This window comes from Neolamprologus multifasciatus, chromosome 18 (genome assembly GCF_963576455.1).
Source record: "Neolamprologus multifasciatus chromosome 18, fNeoMul1.2, whole genome shotgun sequence".
NCBI classification, from domain to species: domain Eukaryota; kingdom Metazoa; phylum Chordata; class Actinopteri; order Cichliformes; family Cichlidae; genus Neolamprologus; species Neolamprologus multifasciatus.
In genome coordinates, this window is record NC_140456.1 from 24,983,247 (window position 1) to 25,006,687 (window position 23,441).

General features: G+C 40.9%; 4 protein-coding genes across 5 annotated transcripts; 1 reads left to right on the plus strand and 3 right to left on the minus strand.

The window, feature by feature from the left end:
* Nucleotides 1-246: 246 nt before the first annotated feature.
* LOC146498048 (uncharacterized) lies at nt 247-8,137 on the minus strand. Of its 2 annotated transcripts, XM_085141303.1 has the most exons (3): nt 7,341-8,137; nt 7,120-7,194; nt 247-6,900 (listed from the first exon to the last, which is right to left on the minus strand). In XM_085141303.1, exon 3 carries the CDS (start codon nt 6,211-6,213, stop codon nt 247-249), a length of 5,967 nt encoding a protein of 1,988 aa, XP_084997429.1. In that variant the 5' UTR covers nt 6,214-6,900; nt 7,120-7,194; nt 7,341-8,137. The 2 variants fall into 2 exon arrangements, with proteins under 2 accessions (XP_084997429.1, XP_084997427.1); XM_085141301.1 differs by lacking the exon at nt 7,341-8,137 and having other exon boundaries at nt 7,120-7,293.
* A 277-nt stretch (nt 8,138-8,414) lies between these two features.
* Nucleotides 8,415-11,764, plus strand: imp3 (IMP U3 small nucleolar ribonucleoprotein 3). The gene is made up of 7 exons (XM_085141305.1): nt 8,415-8,648; nt 8,788-8,895; nt 9,095-9,169; nt 10,051-10,130; nt 10,237-10,288; nt 10,417-10,489; nt 10,621-11,764. Exons 1-7 carry the CDS (start codon nt 8,512-8,514, stop codon nt 10,645-10,647), a joined length of 552 nt encoding a protein of 183 aa, XP_084997431.1. The 5' UTR covers nt 8,415-8,511; the 3' UTR covers nt 10,648-11,764.
* LOC146498050 (vesicle-trafficking protein SEC22b-B-like) lies at nt 11,733-18,627 on the minus strand. Its single transcript, XM_085141308.1, has 6 exons — nt 16,322-18,627; nt 15,885-15,899; nt 14,410-14,519; nt 14,169-14,329; nt 13,924-14,067; nt 11,733-13,762 (listed from the first exon to the last, which is right to left on the minus strand). The coding sequence occupies exons 1-6, from the start codon at nt 16,382-16,384 to the stop codon at nt 13,611-13,613; spliced, it is 645 nt and encodes a 214-aa protein (XP_084997434.1). The 5' UTR covers nt 16,385-18,627; the 3' UTR covers nt 11,733-13,610.
* A 112-nt stretch (nt 18,628-18,739) lies between these two features.
* LOC146498051 (vesicle-trafficking protein SEC22b-like) lies at nt 18,740-23,404 on the minus strand. Its single transcript, XM_085141304.1, has 5 exons — nt 23,212-23,404; nt 21,798-21,907; nt 21,536-21,696; nt 19,822-19,968; nt 18,740-19,630 (listed from the first exon to the last, which is right to left on the minus strand). The coding sequence occupies exons 1-5, from the start codon at nt 23,284-23,286 to the stop codon at nt 19,476-19,478; spliced, it is 648 nt and encodes a 215-aa protein (XP_084997430.1). The 5' UTR covers nt 23,287-23,404; the 3' UTR covers nt 18,740-19,475.
* Between the last annotated feature and the right edge of the window lie 37 nt (nt 23,405-23,441).

Here is a 23,441-nt window from a genome sequence, read left to right on the forward strand (position 1 = left end):
AGGAAGTGCTAATGTACTCTTCAAAATAAAAGCGCAAAGTAAAGTGGCTTTGCCGGCATTTACACTCCCACCAAATCCTGATACAATGAACGAACAAATTCACAAAGCAAATGAATTGTACAGGATTTCTTATACTAATAAATGGATGACTGAATTGAACTATCAGAGTTATACAGGTAAGTGTACTTCATGCATTGAGGTAGTGTATAAACATAACTATTATTGTCTTAACATATTTTGTTTTATTTAATTCTCAAGGAGTAGTACTAGTTTTTGGATTGGTCTCTCAATAACTGAAGGTTTAGAAGGGGCATCTTGCTTTCTTTGCGGCTTTCTCTCCCCAACTCGTACTTTGACTCGACGGACTAAGCCATCATTGTCTTGAAAGGTCTCCACAACTCGACCTAGCTGCCAATGGTTTCGTGGGAGGTTGTCGTCCTTGATAACAACGATATCATTGACCTTGAGGTTACGCCGAGGTAAGTGCCATTTTTGCCTTGTTGAAATGTTGAGCAGATACTCTCTTTTCCAGCGGCCCCAGAACTGTTCAATAAGATATTGGACTCTTCTCCATCTTTTTGTAGCATACAAATCTTCCTTCACGAACACTCCGGGGGGTGGAAGAGCGACCTTTGTTTTCATCATGATGAGATGATTCGGCGTTAAAGGTTCCAGTGCATGAGGATCGTTGATTCCATCAACTGATAATGGGCGACTGTTGACAATAGCCATGGCTTCATATAGCAGCGTTCTGAGAGAGGCATCATCAAGTCGACCTGGGCACTGTGCGAAGGTAGCATTCAACACATTCCTAACCGTTCTTATTTGCCTTTCCCAGACACCTCCTGCATGGCTGGCGGAAGGGGCGTTGAAGACAAATTCGCACTGGTTTTCAGATAAGAAGGTCTCCAATTGCTTGGTGTCGCATTGCTTAAGTGCTTCCTTGAATTCGTTCCTTGCACCAACAAAGTTGGAACCTTGGTCGCAGTGTAATTGTTGGACAGCTCCTCTAAGGCTGATGAAGCATCTCAATGCATTGATGAAAGAGTCTGTTGACAAATCTTCAAGCATCTCAATATGGACAGCTCTTGAGTACAGACACGTGAAAATCAGACCATATCTTTTGTGCTCTTTGCGTGCTGTCTTTACAATGAACGGGCCAAAGCAGTCCATGCCGCTAAATGTGAAGGGTGCTGAGGCTTCAAGACGCTCTTTAGGGAGTTCAGCCATTCGCTGGCTCTCTGTAGGCCGTCGAAGTTTCCTGCAAAGCACACAGATGTGTATCATTCTGGCCACCAGCTTGCTCCCACCAATGACCCAGAGTCCATTTGCTCTAAGCTCCATTTGTGTCTGGCTTCGACCTTGATGGCATGTCTTAGCATGGTAGTGGGACACAATCAGCTTGGTTATATGACTGTTGCTTGGTAAGATGAGTGGGTGCTTCACTTTGTGGCAAAGAGACGACCACTTTAATCTGCCACCAACACGCAAGAGTCCATCAGACCACATGGGGTCAAGACTGAAGAGAGAGCTTGAGTTTGGAAGGTCCCTTTTTGCTTGAAGCGTTTTTATTTCATGAGGGAAGGCGTGCTGCTGTACGATCTTTATCACTGCTTCAGCAGCCTTCTCACGCTCTTCGATCGTTGCATGTTCAGTATGCTTTTGTTGAGACCTCAGTCTTTTGATTCTTGCAACCACCTTTATGAGTTTCGTCCAAGATGAAAACTGATTCAGACGATCGAGAATATCATTGAAGGTACTGACGTCAGTTGCGAGCACCTGAATTGTTTTGACTTCGGGATCACCAACAAGTAACTCAGCTGGAGTGCTGGGTGTTAGACGTAACTCACGTTCCCAGAGAAACTTTGGTCCTTGCAGCCAGTTTGTAGAGTGGATGTCTGAAACATGAAGCCCTCTGGATGCATGATCCGCTGGGTTTTCTGAGGTGTCCACATAATACCATTGATTGGGATTGCTGTTGTCTCTAATGAGTTGAACACGGTTTGCAACAAATATGTGGAACCTGCGAGCGTCATTGTTGATGTAACCAAGTACCACTTGAGAATCGGTCCAGAAGAACTCATCATCAATTTTCATGTCAAGCTCAGCCTTTAACAGGACGCTTACTTTTGCAGAAACCACCGCCGCTGCGAGTTCAAGCCTCGGGATACTTGTGACCTTTGAGGGTGCCACCCTTGCTTTTCCCATCACAAGGCTGCAATGAACCTCATCCTTGTCATTTTTATATCTCAGGTAAGAACATGCACCATATCCTACGCAGCTGGCGTCCGAAAAATGGTGTAGCTCTACTCTGACAATGTTTTGGAAGTCATGTGGGTGGTAACACCTTGGAATCGAGACCTCCTTCAACTTGAAAAGACCATTTATCCATTTCTCCCACCGTGGCTTCACATCTTCTGGGAGTGGGTCGTCCCATCCAATGCCTCTGTGACAAAGCTCTTGTAGGATATGTTTTCCACTTAGGCTGAATGGAGCGATAAATCCAAGTGGATCGTAGAGTGAGGCAATGACAGACAAACAACCACGGCGGGTCGAAGACTGATCTTTCAGGCTGATGTTAAAGCTGAAGGTGTCATCCTTTATCGACCATTGAATGCCAAGAGCGCGTTCTGAAGGGGATGGGTCAAACCCACGAGGTTCAATGGTTGCTGCTCTTTCAGAAGGATCTAAGTTGGAGAGAGCAGCTTCTTCATTTGAGTTGAATTTGTGAAGGCGCAGGCCTCCTTTTCTGCACAACTCTTGTGACTGAGTGATCAGTTCTTTGGCTTCCTCAACTGATGGAACGCTGGCTAATCCATCATCAACGTAGAAGTTTTTCTCCACAAAGGCTGATGCTAGAGGATAGTCTGTTTGATGTTGTCGTGCAAGATGCTTTAAACCGAAATTGGCGCATCCTGGAGATGATGCAGCTCCAAACAGATGAACTGCCATTCTGTACTCCTGAGGTTCTTTCTCCAAATCACCTTCTTTCCACCAGAGGAATTTCAGATAGTTTCTGGATTCAGGGGTGACAGCAAATTGATAGAACATTCTTTCAATGTCACAGATTACGGCCACGGCTTCTTTCCAAAATCTGCAAAGCACTCCAACCAGAGGGTTGATGAGATCAGGTCCAGTTAATAGGGTATCATTTAGAGAGACACCATGGGATTTGGCCGAACAATCAAAAACAACTCTTAGTTTGTCCGGCTTCCTGGGGTGATAGATTCCATGATGTGGCAGGTACCACTCGGTCTGTCCCTGAGATGCTATAGGAGCAGGCTCTGCATCACCCCTGTTGATGGTTTCTTCCATGAATGTTCGGTACTGATCGTAGTATTGTTTGTTGGCCTTTAGTTTTTTCTTGAGACACTGTAGACGTACCGTGGCTAACCTCTTGTTGTTTGGCAGGTTGGGTGGGCTGTTCCCTTTGAAAGGGAGAGGCATTTCGTAATGTCCGTCTTCTCTTTGTGTGATGTGATTACTGAGGAACTGTATGAAATGGACATCTTCTTGGGAGACATATTTGTTCTCATAGGTTCTCTCAGCAAAATCTGATTCCAGGGCTTTTAGAACATCTGTCGCTGATGGAACAGGCAACTCTTTTACTGTGAGCCGATGCACAAAGCTCTGGTTTCCTTGTCTGTCTAGGTGGGGGTTTGATGAGCCAATTATACTCCATCCTAGTTCTGACCTTTGTGCGAAGGGTTCATGCTTGTCACCTATGATGACTTCAAGAGGAGCCAGCGCAGATGGACAGTCATATCCAATCAGGAGCCCTACATCACAATCTTGGAGAGGTGGCAACTTATTTGCCAAGCTTCTGAGATGAGGCCACAGTAATGCTGTCTCCTTCGTTGGGATGTACGACTTATCAACTGGGATAAAGTCGCGGCTATAAGCCTGTTGCAGTTGGATACAACTCTCAGAGTGGAGTCCTCTAACTTGTAAACCATAAACACTCTTACTCGAGATGACTGTGTCAATAGCCGTCATGGTACTGAGTTTCAGTTTTACTGGTTGGACATCCACATTCAGCTTATCAAGTATGTCGTCCAAGACAAATGTTGAGTCACTTTGTGTGTCTAGCAATGCATAGGTGAGTATTTCTCTGTGTGGCTCTTGTACAGAAGACACAAAGACTGGGACAATACTTGAGGTAGCCGAAACGCGTTGTGTTGATGTATGAGACATGACCTTGTGTGTTTCCTGGTTTACAGGTTCTTCCGTGGGAGTGGAGCTATTTGTTACTGCTTCTGCAGGGTTTTGCTTCCTGTTTTCGTGCAGGCAGGTTGGATGACGACGTTCACAAATGTTGCACGTGTGTCGCCTTTTGCAATCTTTGGTGATATGACCTTTTCTTAAACATCCAAAGCAGAGCCGGTTTTCATGGATGAATGCCTTTTTATCCTCAACACTCTTAGCTGCAAAGATGGGACACTTTGAGATTCCATGAGTTTCATTTCTACAAACAGAACAAGGTGATTTTGGTTTACTAATGTTTGTGTCTTGTTTCTCTTGAGCGGAACTCTTTGGTTGCATGTTTGTGTTGAAGACTTTGGCTCTCTTTGGGATTCGATCATCTACAGGTTTGAAATTCATCAACAGTGGAGAAGCTATCGGGTTGCAAGCTATCCGTGCTTCTCTACTCAGGAAGTCTGTGAAGCATGCAAGATTTGGATAGGTGCCAGATTTGTCAAGTTCATCTACAACAATTCGACTCCACTTGCGCACGATCCATTCTGGCAGTTTTTTGAGCAATTTGTGATTTTCTTCACAATCGTTTAGGATAGCTAGTCCTTTGACGTGTGGGATTGCTTCAGAGCATCCTTTGAGGAAATCGGCAAACTCTCGTAGCGCTAGTGGGTCATTTGCGCTGATTTTTGGCCATCTCATGAGTTTATCACGAAATGCTTTCTGTACAATGAATGGGTTCCCATATCTGTCCTCTAAGACCTTCCATGCTCCCTTGTATGCATTTTCTGAATCTTGGTAAAAGAAACCTTCTACCGCTTTGCGTGCTTCTCCTGCGAGATAATTTTTCAGATAAAACATCTTCTCGCTTGCTGGAAGGGGTTTTCGGTCAATCAGATTCATGAATGACATTTTCCAATCGGTAAACTGCAAAGGGTCCCCACTGAATGTGGCAGGCTCAGGGACTGGCAAGCGATTCATACTTAATGAGCTAGCGATTGCTTGTGCTAAGCTGACAGACTCCTGGGTCATTGTCATTTCTGGAATTGCTTGGTGGGGTTGGAATGATGCGGCATTTGGATTCATCTGAGGTTCAATTTGCCTTCTGTAGCAAGCAGAGCTAATTTTACTATCAATTTCCCCGTTGTGGTTCTCAAACCCTTCAAGGCTGTTGTACGCCTTCACGCGAGCTATTGCTATAGCAACTTCTTTGTCTGCTTGTAACTGCTGTAGTTTTGCTCTTTCTTGTTCCAACTGTTGTTGCATTTCCACCTCTTTTAGTTTAATTTCTGACAACATTTTTGCCTCTTTGAGTTTCCATTCACTTTCTAACTTGTGAAGATGTGCTTGCTGTGCTCTAATTTCTTCCATAGCCTTTGATTGCTCCAGCTTGGCAGCAAGCTCTGCTTCTGCATCTACTCTACTGCTGCGGGTACAGGATGAACCAGAGTGATGGCTCAATTGCTCTGACAACTCTATAGAGCTTGCAGTTTCCGTTATGCTGTCGCCAAAAACAGACCCATATTTGTTCTTGCTTAACACTTCTCTTACTCTTTCTTTCTCAAGATGGTTATTATATTCCTCATGAACAGTCTTTAGACGGTCACTTATGAGGTTACATACCTCTTTTGTTAGCGTAACACAGGCGTCCATTTTGTTGACAATGTCAGGTGTGGTGTTACTGTTACGCAGGATAGGTTCATACTGTGAACTTACAGCGTCGTGCTTTGCTTCAATGTTTTGTTGCAGTTTATTGAGGTCTTCTGCTGAGCAGAGGGATTTTAGTTTTGTTCTAGTTTCCCTTGCTACGAGCTTCCAAGAGTCATAAGTCTTGTTGAATGATTTTTCACGTTTTCTGATATCGTGCTTTTGCATCTCTAGGCCTTTCTCTGTTAATTTTCTCTCACGTGAGCTAGATTTGCATGGTGCGTTTGTAGGGTTGCTTGTTTCTTCTTCTGGTGAGCTGGATTCACATGGTGCCCTTGTGGGGTTGTCTGTTTGCTCTTCTGGTAGTGACATTTTGTTTCCGTAGCTGCCTTAAGTCGATTATAGCTTTGATTGCCTTACTGCCTGACTATACTTTTAAGCTGTAGTTAATCTTTACCACAGAGTAACGCTGTGTCAAACATTTACTGTTTATGGACATTCAAAGGTATGTTTAGTATAAGACAGCAACAACAAATGTTCATAAATTAGTTAATAAGCTTCACCTTTTAAACCTTTTCATAAACAGACATCTTGTGAATTATTATTCAACAAAAAACACATTTTGCTCACCAAGAAACATTAACCAGATTCAAGAATATTATGTGTTGGAAGTCCATAAATTATGGCCTCGTAATATTATTTAAAGAGTTTCTAGTTATGCATTAAGCTTGTGCATGGGTGTAAGCAGTCCCGTGTTTCTTCTTGATAGTCAATGTCTCGTTCAGTATCTGGGGTCCTGAGCTTTAGTATGCTGTTCTTTCTAACCTTGCGAGTGCAGTTTGTGTTATGCGAGTGGAATCAGCTGGCTGGTAACAGGTTGGTATCTGGATCTCTGATGAAATGGTGTCAGGTTCTCTGCAGGGATGGCAGGTCTCTTGCAGTCAAGGAGTTTTCACTGTAGCTGCCCACTTGGAATTACCACTTGTGACGCAGAGAGCTTCGACTGATGCAACTTTATTCTCTCCTCTTTAAACCACCGACAATATGGCACCGTGAAAACTATAAAGATGCACAAACAAATACCATTAAACATTTAAGTAAAAGTGCAGAAATGTTCACATTTTACCATAGAAAATTATTTTGATTAGCTTAAATAGTAACATTGACATAAATCAATAGTTTTTAAACTATTTATGTTACAGCATTTAATAAAATGAATTAACAACAACCTTTCTGTTTCTTAAATACATAAACAATCATTTGCATCATTAAACCAACCTCTTTCTGCTTCCAAGGGTGCTAATCATGCTGAACCAGCTAGCCAACCTCCTCCATGCACATCTCTTAGCCAGTCTTTCCACACCACAAACAAATGACATGCATATACAATAAAAAACGAATTCAACCACATTGAGTAAACTTTCAGTTATAGCATGTGACAGATAAATAAAATACATAGTTTGCACGAGTATTTTCAAAAAATAAACTTTTTTACTCACTCTGAAGCAACGTGTTTGTCGTTTCGCTGAGAACAGAACAGGAAGTCTGACACAATAAAAGAGGAAGTGCTAATGTACTCTTCAAAATAAAAGCGCAAAGTAAAGTGGCTTTGCCGGCATTTACAGTGGCCATGGTAACACGTTATTCATGGTTACATACAATTTTAGACTGATGTGGGCCAAAGCCTAAAACGATGTGCCGGGAGTTTGCTGTTCTCCCAGGTTCAGATATTGGAATTTTGCACAGCTACATTCTCGCCTGAAAAAATTGTAAAAGTTTATTTTGCAACCCAGAAAGAGTAATAAGAGGGGCATGTATTGCCCTGCATAGCCTGTAACGTTATTATGATGGACAGATTTTACGAGTGAACTTGACTTTGAGTGACTTACAGGTTTCTTTGAAAAATACTTTCTTGTATTCAGGTTATTTTTGCTGCCATCCTCCTCCTTGCAGGTCCTCGCAGCGCAGGATTGCCGCTGCTAAAACTAAACAGAGCTCCCTGAAAGGCACAGCCAATCACATTGGCCATATTTGTCACATGAGGTAGGACTTCAGTGGCGAACGTAATTTAACTCTTTCTGCACCGCTGGGTGAATGAGACGTTGACAGATCGCTTTTTTTTTTTTTTTTTTTTATTTCTATCGGTTTTGTTTTGTTTTTGTTTTGTCCCCACCAAAAATTATTGGTGGGGACAATTCAATAATCGCTGGATATTGGTGGGGACATGTCCCTTCCGTCCATGCCAAATCTACGCCCTTGGCTTTACACCATATTTCGCTGGAATAGTTCTTCAAAGCACTTCAAGTCTCCCTCTGATTCAAGAGCTATCTGCTGACATTTACTGGGCTGTAAAAAAAAATAATAATTCAGATATTATCAGTAATTTAAAACTGTTATTTATATAACTCTAATAATAACAACCTAGCGTGACTTTCCAATCACATTTGATATTTGGGAGTAAGCTAACTATTACATTAGTATTAAAAAAATATTATTTAAAAAAACCACGAGGTGTTTCTGTTACAATAAAACACGGTAGCACAGACGATAACTGAGGTTGCGGGGTGGGGGCGCTGTTGCGGGCCACCACCTTCAGTTCTCGATGACGAAGAAGAAAAATAACAGCACGTGCTTCCTGTTTCTCCAGAGGTGGTGTGAAACGCTGTGAAAATGGTTCGTAAATTAAAGTATCACGAACAGAAGTTATTGAAGAAGGTCGACTTCATCAACTGGGAGGTGGACAACAACCTGCACGAGGTCAAGGTGTTGCGGAAGTATCACATCGAGAAAAGGGAGGACTACACCAAGTAAGTCTGTGGCTGCTAGCTAGCTTTTAGCATCGGTTATTTACACTGTATAGACGTATAAACACATTTTTATACCATATTTCAGCTGATATTTACAAATCACACAGACACCATAACATTTTTTCCTCCTGTGTCTCAGGTACAACAAGCTCAGTCGGAATGTCAGAGACCTGGCCAGAAAAATCAGAGACCTGGATGAGAAAGATGGCTTCAGAGCACAGAACACACATCGATTACTGGAAAAACTGTAAGGTTTTGGATATTACACAGTTATTTAATATAGATAAAATCCTCTTAATGTTAAGTCAAGCTGACATTTTTTTTTTAACTCTGTGCTTGTTTCCTGTTTGGTTTTGAGCAGATTTGATTTTGATTGCTGTGTTGTTTATTGTTTTCTAAACCTTTGTTGATATTACACAGAGAATCTTTTTCTTCCTTCACCTCAGATACAGCATTGGTCTCATCCCCACCAGACAGAATTTGTCCCTCACAGAGAAAGTCACAGCTTCTTCATTCTGCAGGTACATTTATGTTTTTATCTTCAACTCATAAAGTGTACTGTACTGTGGAAAAGTCTGGAGGTGCTCCTCATTTTTTAAATATTTTGCTTCTGAGGCGCCAGAATTTCATGTAATTTTTAAAGTGGTCTTGTGCAAAGTTCTACAGGCTTTCTGAAAGTTCCTTATTGGAGATTGGCTGCTTTTTCACTCATTCTTAGTCCATTGCTTGTGCCCGATCATTGTTTGTTTTGCTAAGCCACTTAAAACTGACTTATGAACTGTTCAAGCATAAAGGCTCTTTTGTCACTCCTGGCTTTGAGGCTACATTTCAGTCAGCGGTGTTTGGGATCTTGTCAAATTTCATTTAATTATGAACACAGACAACTACCATCAGATTTTGATCCACCATGCAGTACCACTTGGAAAACAGGTGATTGGCAATGGCTTCATTTGTCAGTCAAGGCTTCTATCCATACCTGGATAGAAGAACACACTATGCAACAGTATCAGTCGTTGATTGGCCTCCCCAGAGTCTGGATCTCAGTGTGTGATCATCTTGATAGAAAACAGAACAAACGGCAGCGAACATCCAAGGAAGAGCTTTGAATGTTCTTCCAGAAGCAAGGAGAAATATTCCTGAACACTACTTAAAGAAATGACAAGAAAGCTATGTTGAAGCATGAAGGTGGTCATATTTTGAGTTTCAAGCTTGTTAGAATTGTACAGACTGTTTATTATATACTGTATTTCAATGCATGTTTGGACATGTTTCATTAAATCTCTGCATGTATTTCCCATCTTCCTAGCAAAAATAAAGAAATGAGAGGTGGCTTGAGGCTTTTATACAGTGCTGTGTATAAATGCAAGCCTCTATGTATACTTTGTCTGTGTGATTCCTGCAGGAGGCGGCTGCCCAGCATCATGTTGAATCTTCGTATGGCTCAGAACCTGAAGACAGCAATTACTTTCATCGAACAAGGGCGTATCCTTGACTGCTGTGTTACTGTAAATTGTTATGCTTAACACTTCAGATTTGTCTTCATTCAAGGATTAAAACAGATTCATTGTTGTCCTTGACTCAGTCACAGATGTGCGTGTTGGCCCGGATATTGTTACAGACCCAGCGTTTCTCGTCACAAGGTTGGTCTCCGGGTATTTAGTCTTCTCACAATATCTTTACCAACACAGAGGGCCTTTGACACAGATGCTTCACTATACTGCACATGTGAAAATGCTGACACTATTACTGTAACCTTTTTAAATGTAAGAAATATGGAAGATTTCGTCACGTGGGTGGACTCCTCGAAGATCAAGCAGCACGTGATGAATTACAATGAAGAGGTGAGTGATTTGTCAGACTTTGTATGTACATATTTCAGTTATGAATGATTATCTGTTACTTAAATCGACAGTTTTCAGGACTGAATCCTAATTCTGATGCCTTGAAGCTCATCACTGTGTTTCTTTTGCAGCGGGACGACTTTGATATGATGGCATAAATCTGTTCTCCCAAAGTCATTCATCACACTGAGCGATGGAAAGAAGATCTCTGCTTTTTTTACTGTGCTGAGGAAAAACGACAGTGTGGGTTCCTTTTATTATGGAAACTGGGGGGAAAGTGAAAAGTCCTCCTGCGTCCCCAGAACCCAGGACTTGAGCAGTCCGGAGAACAAAGACGAATTTTACTGTTGTCACACTTTGACAGAAGCTCTCTTATATTTGAACGGCAGCTGTAAAATGTGTGTCAGTGAGTTTCCAAGTATAACTGATTGTAAAAGTTGAGGTGAGTCTGTATTGTTGTCACTAAAGCTGCAGAGACGCCACTACCACAAGATTTTGTAAACTTTTTTTTAAAAGATGGGCATACCCTAAACCTACATTTATTCTAATGACCAGCAGGGGGCGACTTTGGTGTTTGCCAGGTTTATAGAAGTTTATAGGAAAATGCCTCTTAGCGCCCTCTTTTTGTAACCTCAAGAAATGATTCCCTGATGCGTTCATGGACTCAATCACCAGTTCTCAGCCTTAGTTAATACAGCGTGTTTATTTTGTACGTCATGGTCCTTGTTGGTGTCCAACATCCCTCAGTTTTATAGTGTGAAGGACAAATGGCAATGGCGAAAAAAGTGTAGCTCAAATTTAAAAAAATAAAAAAGCTTTTCGAACTAGTGGATCATGTCACAGTGGCTACACCCATCTTATATATATATACAGTACAAGTCTTTAATACAGCAGTAAGCCTTTGTCATCTTTGTTCATTCTTCCATCAGAGCTGCTTAGTGGTTGTTGTCCGAGGGATCATAAAGAGCAACTTAGCCTCTCTAGTCTGACTTGCTTTTTTGTTTTTCTTATTTGTTCTGTGTTTGTGTAAACACGAGCTCCTTGGTTTGTCTATGCGGGGATTAACAAATTTATTAGACCCTTTGTACTGAAACAAGAAAGAACAAATATTTTAGAAATTTGTCAAAAACCTTTTTAGTACGACAAAAAAAGCATTTTTATTTATTAGGCAAATGCACTCAAACATTCAAAACAGAATTTTATGTTCAGGAATGCAAGTAATTAACTGTAATTTGACATCTTTATCACAAAATAAAGTGCTCGTCTATTTTTTCAGATTTTTATTTGTAAAATTGAACTGGAAATGTGTTTAATTATATTTTTATATTATAAATAGTTTGAAGCACTTATGCATACTGGTGGATAAAAAGTTACAACAAAAATATCAAAGATGATTTTGGTAATCACCAGTACTCTTCCTGATATTCTGTGGGGGGTTTCGTATCAAACAAATATAAATATATGACAAAGATAACACAAGTAAGTACAAAGTGCACACTAAACTAAACGTTTAGTGTGAAGTGGAAAAAAATCCAAACCCACATGGCCCTGTGTGAAAAGTGATTGCCCCCTAAATCTAATAACTGGTTGGCTCAGTCATAGCAGCAACAACTGCAATTGTGAGTCTTTCACGTCGCTGTGGAGGAATTTTGGCCCACTTATCCACCATGAACTGCCTTTTTAAGGTCATGCCACTCATGACCTTAAAATCGGATTCAGGTCAGGACTCTGACTGGGCCACTCCAAAGTCTTCATTTTGTTTTTCTTAAGTCATTCAGAGGCGGACTTACTGGTGTGTTTTGGATCATTGTCCTCTTGTAGAACCCAAGTGTGCTTCAGCTTGAGGTCACGGACACATGGCTGGATATTCTCCTTCAGGATGTTTTGGTAGACAGAAGTCATGGTTCCATTTATCACAGCAAGTCTTCCAGTCCTGAGGCAGCAAAAAATCTGCAGACCATCACACTACTACTGCCATATTTTAATGTTGGCATGATGCTTCTTTTCGTTTGGATTCCTGTTCTCGGTTTTCGTGTTGTAACTGTGCCATGGATGCCATTTTTGCTCAGTCTCTTTCTTATGATGGAGTTTTGAACTCAGACAAGTGAGGCCTGCAGTTCTTTGGATGTCGTTCTTTCTCTTGTGGTCTCTTATAATCACTTGTATGAGTTGTCGCTGTGCTCTTAGGGTAATCCCCCCACCTTCATTTAGAAAAAACTGCATTTTGTGTTTGCTTGTGTTATCTTTGTCTAACACTTAAATTTGTTTGACGATCTGAAACATTTCAGTGTGACTAACATACAAAAAAGAAAACCAGGAATGGGATAAAAGACTTTTTCACACCACTGTACAAACAGTGTGTAAAATAAGTGTTGAACATGTCACCAATTTTCTAAGTAAATACATTTCTAAAGGTGCTACTGACATGAAATTCCCACCACATGTCAGTAAAAACCTGTCCAGTCCACACAAGTAAGAACATAAAATCACAGGTGGTCATAGATTATGTGTAGTAATGGGAAATGATAGAGGGAAAAAGCGTTGTACATACTGAAAATAATTGAATGCTTTGTACAAAAGCCTTCGTTGGTGATTACAGCTTCAAGATGCTTCCTGTGTGGGGAAACTGTGAACAACACATGGTGAGAATTTCATAGCAATAGATCCGTTAGAAATATATTTACTTAGAAAATTAGTGAGGTGTTCAATACTTATTTTACCCTCTGTGTATATATAGAAAGGGCCTGCATCCTTCATGATGTTCACATAAACTGTCATATATAAAACTCAAACAGATTTCTTGGTAAATATTCAACATTTTTAATAACACTTTCTCACACTTGTTTAAACTTTAATTACAAACATCGCAGTTTTAAGACTCTAACCTCTGGACATGCTTACATGGAGTCTCCATCAGTGCTGAAACGCTGACAGAAGCTCCACCAACCTGTTTATGAGGGAAAGCCAATGTGAAGCAAGTTTGCTAAAAAGGAAACTTTTCTGTAACTTTATATGTTTATCACTGGTCCGGCACACTTCACATCAAAGTGGGCTGTATATGGCACACAATGTATAATTAGTTTAGGTGCCGGTCGAGGAGAAGTCCTTGTCCAAGAGTCTATCAGGGCCACCAGAAACGCATGTAGATGATGAGTGTGATGAACACAGCCACAGCTACAGCCTTAGCATAGCCGGGGGAGCTGTTGACATCTTTGGCATTGCTGCGGTAACTTTTTGAAAAGCTGCTCAGGTTGCTGACTTTTTTGGCAATACCTGAGGGGATAAAATCGAAACATTGGGATGAACTGAACATCTCTGAATACGTGTACATTGTAATTTGTAAATTGGAATAACAACAAATTGTCTACATAATTCTGAATAGAATCAGCACCTCCCATTTGATGGGATGTGTTACCAACGCCTGCTACACTTACCACAGAGAGGGTCTCTCTGCAGGACTTCAACAATATTTGCCACCATTATTTTCTGAGTATCATCCAGCTCTTTTTTAGTACTTTCCAAGGTCCTCCGGAGTTTGATCGACACAGATGGCTTATTCACTTTTTGGATATATGTGTCTGGAACAAGATGTAAGATGCTATAAAATGTTCATTTTATTTGTTTACAGGGATTAGTGTCATGTCTCTGTGTGATAAAAGATGTTGGACTTCAGTCTTACCAAACTCTATGAAAGAGTAGGGCCTGGTTACTGTGGGTACTTTTTTTCCATGCTGGACATAAAACTCTTTGCTGAGGTCTTCGAGGTATTCAAAAGCCATCGTTTTGGGAAAAGAAGCCTCGCAGAGGATAATGTAACACACACCCTGGGATATTAAAAAACTGAAACGAGGCCTAACCATTAGTTATATTTGACTCAAGTTAAACCTCACCAAAATTATCAACAAAATGTGTGATCTTACTGAAAGTTCTTGTCCCCGGTATCAAGGGTACAACGTTCTGGACTCTGAGCGTCCAGTTTACGGCACAACTGCTTGACCTGGCTCTGGTACAGCTGGAGGTCTATTTCTGACTGACAAAGACAGATAAAAACAGACTTTAGCTCATTCTTATCTCACCTAAAGTTAAAATGATTAGTCATTTATGCATTCATCACCAAGTACCCACACAGTGTAAACAGTATAAAATTCAAGAAGCAATGCCTACAAACTCAGAAACTTTATTAGATACACCTTGCTAGCACCATGTTGGATCCTTTTACCTTTCAAACTGTTTTAATTCGTTATGATGCAAAGTCAAAAGGTGCCGGAAACTGTCCTCAGAGATTTTGGTCCAAGTTGACATGACAGCAACTCAGTTGGTTGCACAACCATTATGTGATTCTTCTGTTGCATCACATCCCAAAGCTGCTCTATTGGATTAATATCTGATGTCATGTTCAAGAAACCAGTTTGATATGAAATGAGCTGGGGGACATGGTGTGTTATCCTGCTGGAAGCAGCCATCAGTAAATGTTCTCATAAAAGGGTGGATGCAGTTAGTAACAACGCTCAGGTGGTGTTTAAACGATGCTCAGCTGTGCCAATATTCTCAACATTACACCACCACCAGTAGAATAAACCACTGACGCGAAGCAGGATAGATCTATGCCTGCATGTTTTTTATGCTAAATTCTGAGCCTACCATGTGAATGTTGCTGCAGAAACAAAGATTTATGAGACCAGACAGCATTTTTCATCTTCTGTTGCACGACTTTGGGAAAGTTTTGTGTAAATTGTAGCCTCAGTTTCCTGTTCATAGCTGGCAGAAGCAGCACCCAATGCGGTCTTCTGCTCCTGTAGCCTGCCTGCTTCAAGATATGATGTTTTGTGCATACAGAGATGCTTTATTTCATACTATGAATTTGAAAAACTGTCATTTGAGTTTCTGTTGCCTTCCCTGTCAGCTTGAGCCAGTCTGATCATTACACTGCTCACTGGCTATTTTCTCTTTCTCTGGTCATTCTTTATAATCCTCTCCTGTGTGGGGAAATCCCAACAAATAATCAGTTCCTACAATATTCAGAGCAGCCTGTCTGACAACAACAATCATTCAACATTCAAAGTCCCTTAAATCACCTTTCTTCCTCATTCTGATGCTCGGTTGTCATCTTAACCATGTCTAAATGCATAGAGCGCATTGAGTTGCTGTCATGTGTTTGGGTGATTAGATATTTACATTAATGAGGAGTTGAACACGTGTACATAATACACTATCTGATGAGAGCGTGTATACATTATTCTCATCAGAGAGTCGTTCACACGTGGAACCTGCAAAATGTCTCTGTATGGAGGAAAATTGAGATACATTTCTTTTTCATGCTTTTCCTTTTAAAGCTTTTTGTGTGAAATTACAAAATATTTACAAAAATATTTGCTCTCATTCACTGGAAAATCACAGTCTGGTCGTCTCTCTATCTGGATTATTTGCACAATTAAACCTGATAATGGGGTACTTTATATAGAGGTAACGGTGTGATCTGAACCAGCCTTGTTAATAATGCATCTGATTATTTCTTGTAATAAAATGATCCCCACAGTTACAGGCAGAGATAGACTCTTAGGTTTTGCGTCATGTTATTAGCACATATTCCATCACATTAGTACTTTTGCAAGATTTTCTGGGACCAGAAAATCTTATATTCAGCTCAACTTTCAGTCGCTTCTTGTTTGTAAAACATCTTACACCTAGTGCTGCTCAATAAATTACAACTTGAGCTGAAGCTGCAATAAACTCATGGATCCTTGAGCACCAAGTGTAAGAAACAAATCCTTTTCTAAGAGGAGTTTGGTGTGCAGGTATCTTCATACTGGGGTCCTCAGCTTTCATTCATACCTGTACAGATGCAGCGAGCGGAAGTCCGTCCGTCAGACGAGTGATCACTGTCAGCAAAATCATGGTGTTTGAGGTTGAGGATCTGCCGTCAGCTAGGGGAGTTTATTATCCAGCCGGGAGAGTGTATTGACTGTCCGCTGGCAATCGGGGGATGGCTCATCTGCCTGCAGTGAGCTCTGCTGTCAGTCAGAGGCAGTGTGCAAAGTATGTGATACAACCGGTTTATCACCTGTACCGATGGTGGTCCATCAGCCAGCAGCGGAGAAGAGAAAAAAGTTACACTGTGTACCAGTTATTATTATTATTGTTAGTTTTTATTGTTTGAATTCCATCTATCTATCTGTCTGTCTGTCTGTCTGTCTACAGTTTCCTCACATTTCTTAAGAACACACAGTGCACCATGCTGAGGCCAAGTTTCTAACTAATTGCTCTTTAGGAATCACCTTGTTGGTGCAAAAATACTATTTTATGTTTGTCAGTCTTGACAATCTTTGATATTTTTCACTGATTAATTTATTCATTATATTTTTTGCAACAGGAAGCTGTAACAAAGTGCCTAAATACATAATTTAAAGTTGGCTCCTTGGAAGCAAAATAAATACAAATGAGGAATGTCTCGAAAGTTTTGCACAGTATTGTAAACACATACCAAAGTACTCATAACTAATGACATCCTGCTACTGCAACAGGAAGTATATCAGGAAGTTTTAAGTACTTTGGCACACATACAGACTCAGAAGGTGAAAGACCAACGTTACTATCACAGCAGGTAAATAAACAGTAGATGAGACTATTTATAAATTCAAATGAATTAATGAAGCATATTAATCAAAAACATTTTCTGCAATAAAAAGAGGATATTTAAATGTCTCTACAACCGTTTAATGAGGCCTTAATATTATGTTGGCACAAACTTATAACTTAGTCTAATTAAAGAACAGGAAACCAGAGGGTGATGCCACAGTGGCTGGCTGTACATCTTTTATATACAGTTTAAAAATGAACAGAGTCTTTGTTGTCTTTCTTCATTTACAGTCAGAGCTCAGTGATTGTCATAAAAGTAATCATAAAAAGCAGCTCAGCCTCGCTGGTCCGACTCGCTTTTTCTGTTTTTCTTGTTCGCTCTGAGTTTGTGTAAACACGAGCTGCTTGGTTTGTCTATAGAGGGATTAACAAATTTATTAGACGCTCTGTACTAAAAACAACAAAGCACAAATACTTTAGAAATTTGTTAATTGTTTAAACCAAGTTGCAAATTTGTATGTGATCAATTGAAATGGCAGTTAAAGTCTTTATAGTGCTGAACAAATTTATTAGATGACCTGACCTAAAAATAAGAAAGTACAGTTTATGAATCTGTCAAAAACTTGTTTAAAATTAAACAGAGGAGAGAGAAATCAATCAAGCACAACAATTAATCACAAAAACAGAGCCGGGTTTTATCAGACTACCTCCAGAATTGGGAGTGAAGAAGATGGAACAACCTGCCCGAACTGATCGTGGTATCACCTCGGGCGTGTTGTTCGTACCAGAGTGACCAACACAACCAACCTGACACAGTTGGATTGATATCTGGGTAATTTGGAGGCCAAATCAACACCTCAAACTCGCTGTTGTGCTCCTCAAATTCCTGCTTTGTGGCAGGGTGCATCATCCTGCTGAAAGAGGCCATAGCCATCAAGGAATGCTGTTTCCATGAAGGGGTGCACATGGTCTTCTACTTAAGAAGGTAGTACGTGTCAAAGTGACATCCACATGGATGACAGGTTTCCCAGCAGAGCATTGCCCAAACATCACACTGCCTCCACCAGCTTGCCTTCCTCCCATAGTGCATCATGCTGCCCGGTGTTCCCTGGTAAGTGATGCACATGCACCCAGTCATCCACGTGAGGTAAAATAAAACATTAGTCAGACCAGATCACCTTCTCGCATTGCACCGTGGTCCATTTCTGATCCTCACGTGTCCATTGTTGGTGCTTTAGGCAGTGGACAATATTCAGCATGGACACCCTGACTGGTCTGCAGCTATGCAGCCCTGTACACAACAAACTGTGATGCTCCTTGTATTCTGACACGGTTCTATCAGGACCAGCATGAACTTTTTGGGTAATTTGAGCTACAGTAGCTTATCTGTTGGATTGGACCACAAGTGCATCAGTAACCCTGTCGCTGGTTCACCACTGGTCCTTCCTTGGATCACTTTTGATAGATACTGACCATTGCAGACCGAGAACACCTCACACCTGCCCATTTTTCCAGCTTTGAGGACAAAATGTTCACTAGCTCCCTAATATATCCCCACCCACTAACAGCTGCCACGATGAAGAGATAATCAGTGTTACTCACTTCACGTCAGCACTGAAGCCTTGAAGAGTTTCACATAAATTGTGTCATATAAAGAAAAGTCAAACAAATTGATTTCTTGATAAATATTTAACATTTTTAATAACACTTTCTCACACTTGTGTAAACTTTGTAAACAAACATTCACATTTGATCACAGTTTTAAGACTCTAACCCCTGCACGTGCTTACATGGATTCTCATCAGTGCAAACACGCTAACAGAAGCTCCAACATCAGTGTGTAGAAACATGAACTCTTTCTGCTCTTAAAGGTGACCTATCATGCTCTTGCTTGTTTTCTCTTGTATATATAACAGTGCAGATCTCTAATCTGGTCACCTCGGCCACACAGCTCTGCCTGTGAGCACAGACCCACCTGCTTATGAGCAGCAGCCAATGAGAAAAAAGTCAGCTACAAAAGGTGACGCTTGCATGAAATTTAATTGAGGCCCAGCATAAGATCAAGAAGCTTCATTTGAACTTTGACTCACGCAAAACTGCTCTGAAGCTATAAATATGAAAGCATAAATGAGCCTGATGGGTCCCCTTTAATGTTTCCAGTATGCACATTTACTATATATAAAAACCCATTAAACATCCCAATAAAGACTTACAGCTCAGCTTCTATTGTATAACCCACCACTGAGTAAACCACAGAAAGAACGTCTACATTCAACACAGGTCCGTAAGACTGAAACAGTCCTTAAGACTGTTTCAAGGCACCCTGGTATATAACAGACTGTAACATGAGTTTAAGTGCTCTTCGAGGAGAAACTCCAGCTCCGTGTCGAAATCCTTGTCTGGACGTACATCAGAGCCACCAGAAACGCACGTAGATGATGAGTGTGACAAAGAACACTGCCACAGCTGCAAACTTAGCATAGGTGGAGCGGGTGTTGAGATATTTGGCATCCTTGTGGTACTTTTCTGCCATGTTGGAGAGATTGCTGGCTTTTGTGCAGATAGCTGAGAAAGAAATAGGATGAAGGAAACATTAATTTTGTTCTGATTGGTCATTTTGATCAGAATCTCCCATTTGATGGCATGTGTTACCAACACTGGCTACGCTTACCACAGAGAGAGTCTCTCTGCAGGACTTCATCAATATTTGCCACCATTATTTTCTGAATATCATCCAGTTCTTTTTTAGTACTTACCAGAAAGAGCTTCTCCTCTCTGCAGGACCTCCTCAATATTTCCAACCATAATTCTCTGGATGTCCTGCAGCTCTGTGTTAACACTGCTCAAGGTCCTCCGAGCTCTGCTGTCCACATATGACTTCTTAACTTTCTGGATGTAGGTGTCTGGAACAACATGTAGGATGCTATAAAAATTTTCTTTCTTTTTGTAGAAAGTGAGTAGTGCCACGTATTTGTTTGCGATGCATCCAGAAAGTATTCACAGCACTTCCCTTATTCTAAATTTTGTCACATTACAGCCTTATTCCAAAATAGATTAAATTCATTTTCACCTCTAAATGACATAATGGCAAAGTGAAAAAAGATTGAAAGTCCTGAAAATTTGTAACAAATAAAAAAATCTAAAAATAACACACATAAATATTTGCAGGCTTTGCAATGACTCCCAATTTTGAGCTCAGGCGCATCCTGTTTCCACTGAGCATCTGTTAGATGTTTGCACACCTTGACTGGAGTTCACCTGTAGTAAAGTCAGGTCATTGGATATGATTTGGAAAAGCACACATCTTTCTATATAAGGTCCCACACTTGACAGTGCATGCAAGAACACAAACCAGGCCATGCCCAACTCCAAGGAGTTGTCTGTAGACCTCCAAGATAGGATCGTGTCGAGGTACAGATCTGGTGAAGGGTGCAGAAAAATGTCTGCAGCACTGAAGGTCCCAGTGAGCACAGTGGCTTCCATCATTTGTAAATGGGAGAAGTTTGAAACCACCAGGACTTTCCCTAGAGCTGAGCGTCTGGAATAGAAAGGGCTTAATCAGGGAGGTGGCCGAGAACCTGGTAGTCAGTCTAGACAGACAGACAGATAGCTCCAGCTCCAGCATTGTTCTATAGGGAGGGGGGAATCTTCCAGAAGGACAACCATTTCTGCAGCACTCCAGAAATCAGGACAGATTGGTAGAGTGACCAGAGGGAAGCCACTCAGTAAAAGGCACATGACAGCCCACCTGGAGTTTGCCAAAATGCACCTGAAGGACTTTCGAACCTTGAGAAACATAATTCTCTGGTTTGGTGAAACAAACATTGAACTCTTTGGCCTGAATGCCAAGCATCATGTCTAAGCATCACCTGGCCAATACCATCGCTACAGATTGTTGCTACCTCAGATTGGGGTGAAGGTTTATTTTCCAACAGGACAACGACCCTAAACACGCAGCCAAGATAACACAAAAATGGCTTCAGGGCCACTCTGTGTCATTCATTTGCCTAGTCAGAGCCCAGGATTAAACTTGATAGAAGATCTCTGGGGAGATCTGAAAAAAGCTATGCACCGATGCGCCCCATCCAAACTAACGGAGCTAGAGAGGATCAGCAAAGAAGAATGGGAGAAATTCCCCCCAAAATAGGTGTGCCAAGCTTGCAGAATCATACTCAGAAAGGACAGGTAAGGATACAAAAGGTGCTTCAACAAAGTATTGAGTAAAGGCTGTGAACATGTACATGTTATATATATATATATATTTTAAATAAATTTGCAAGAGTTTTAAACTTCTATTGCAGACTTTTTTCACTTTGTCATTATGGGGTATTGTGTAAAGAATTCTGGGGTGAAAAATAAAGTTAATCTATTCTAGAATAAGACTGTAACATGAAAAAATGTGGAACAAGTAAAGAGCTGTGAATACTTTTCAAATGTACTGTATTAAAGGATTTTCAACACCAGTCTCACCAAACTCTATGAAAGAGTAGGGTCTGGTTACTGTGGGTATTCTCCTTCCATACTGGTCATAAAACTCATTGCTGAGGTCTTCGAGGTATGCAAAAGCCATCTTTCTGGGAAAAGAAGCCTCGCAGAGGGACAGGTAGCACACACCCTGGGATATTAAAAGGCTGAAAATGAGGCCAAACAATTAATGATTTTATGACCTTTGTGATTCAAGTTAAAGCTCACCAAAATTATCTACAAAATGTTCTATGCTGAGTGATCTTACTGAAAGTTCATGTCCCCAGCCTCGAGGGTGCAGCGTTCTGGACTCTGAGCGTCCAGTTTACGGCACAGCTGCTTGGCCTGGCTCTGGTACTGCTGGAGATCTCTTTCTGACTGACAAAGACAGATAAAAACAGACTTTAGCTCATTCTTATTCATATTTAATTACTTTAGTCGTTTGGTCATTGCATATTACCCACACAGTGTAAACAATATGTTCAAAAGGTCATCCATTCATCTGTAGTTTCATTACAGAATCACATCCACAGAAAAGCCTGTAGCTGGATACAGAGAATTAAACCTAACAACCACTGGTGATGCAGCCTGCTCTCTGCATTAATCAGGGGACTCAATTCAGGTTCACAGTTCAGGGATATTCAATTACTGTTTGGACCTTGTCCCTTTCCTCACTATTACTTATGTGGATCCATGAGAATGTAGGAATTTGGTTATTATCCTGTTCTGTCGCTGTAGTCAATGTTCACATGTGCTCACGTCCAAACATTCAGCAACTTGCTGAATGTTTGTTCACAGTATTGCAGCTTCACCAATGTTCATAAGTTGTGTATTGCCATAGAGTGGAGATTTCGTTTTCTCCTTAAGTAAAGCACGCTAAAGACAGAAAGAGTTTGCATTTGTGCACTTTATACTGCGTAATCCATGCCATCTTATATTGTTGCTTTGGTTTGCTGTTTTTGGCTGACAGGAGTGGTACCCAGTGCGGTCTTCTGCTGCTGTAACCTGTTTGCTTCAAAGTTTGACGTGTTGCACGTTCAGGGATGCTCTTCTGCGTAACATGATTGTATTAATTATACCGTTGCCTTACCGTCAGCTTGAACCAGTCTGGACATTCTAACATCACTGGATATTTTATGTTTCTCTTTTAATTTCTTGTTTTAAAACCTAGAGATAGTTGTGTGGAGAAATCTCAGTAGATCAGCAGGTTTTTAAAATCCTCAGACCACCCCGTCTGGCACTACCACGCCACGTTAAAAGTTACTTAAATCACTTTTTCCCCCTGCATTTGATGTTCGGTTTTTAAATACAGCTATTAAATAAAGTATCACTTTAAAGTTCAGATCCCCACAGTTGCATACAGAATAGTCCACCACATTAAAATCGAAACTAACAGGTTTCACAGTTAAGTTTAAAAAGACATGACATTAGCACTTTGCAGACTTTTTTGTCGACTGGGACCAGAACAAACTACTCTCGTATTCAACTCAACTTTCAGTTGTTTGTATAAAATACGATACACTCAGTGTTCCTCAATAATTACAACTTTAGCTAAAGCTGAAATAAAATCGAGACATTATCTTCTAGAGCACCAAGCGTGTAAAAAAAGCACACTTTTATTGTTTAAAGAACAGTTTGATGTGCAGGTATCTTCATACGAGGGGCTCAGCTTTCATTCATACCTGTTCATCCTCCTGTACAGACGCAGCGAGCGGAAGTCCGTCCGCCACACGAGCAACCATTGTCAGTAAAATCATGGTGTTTGAGGTCGGGGATCTGCTGTCAACTGGAGAGAGTCAACTTTATAACTTTGTACGTCTTTTTTGCCTGTTCGATAACGCAGGATAAACGCTAAATGCGTTGGACGGAAGCTTATGGTGCGCCCGCGAAATAGGTCCGACTGGCAACCGGC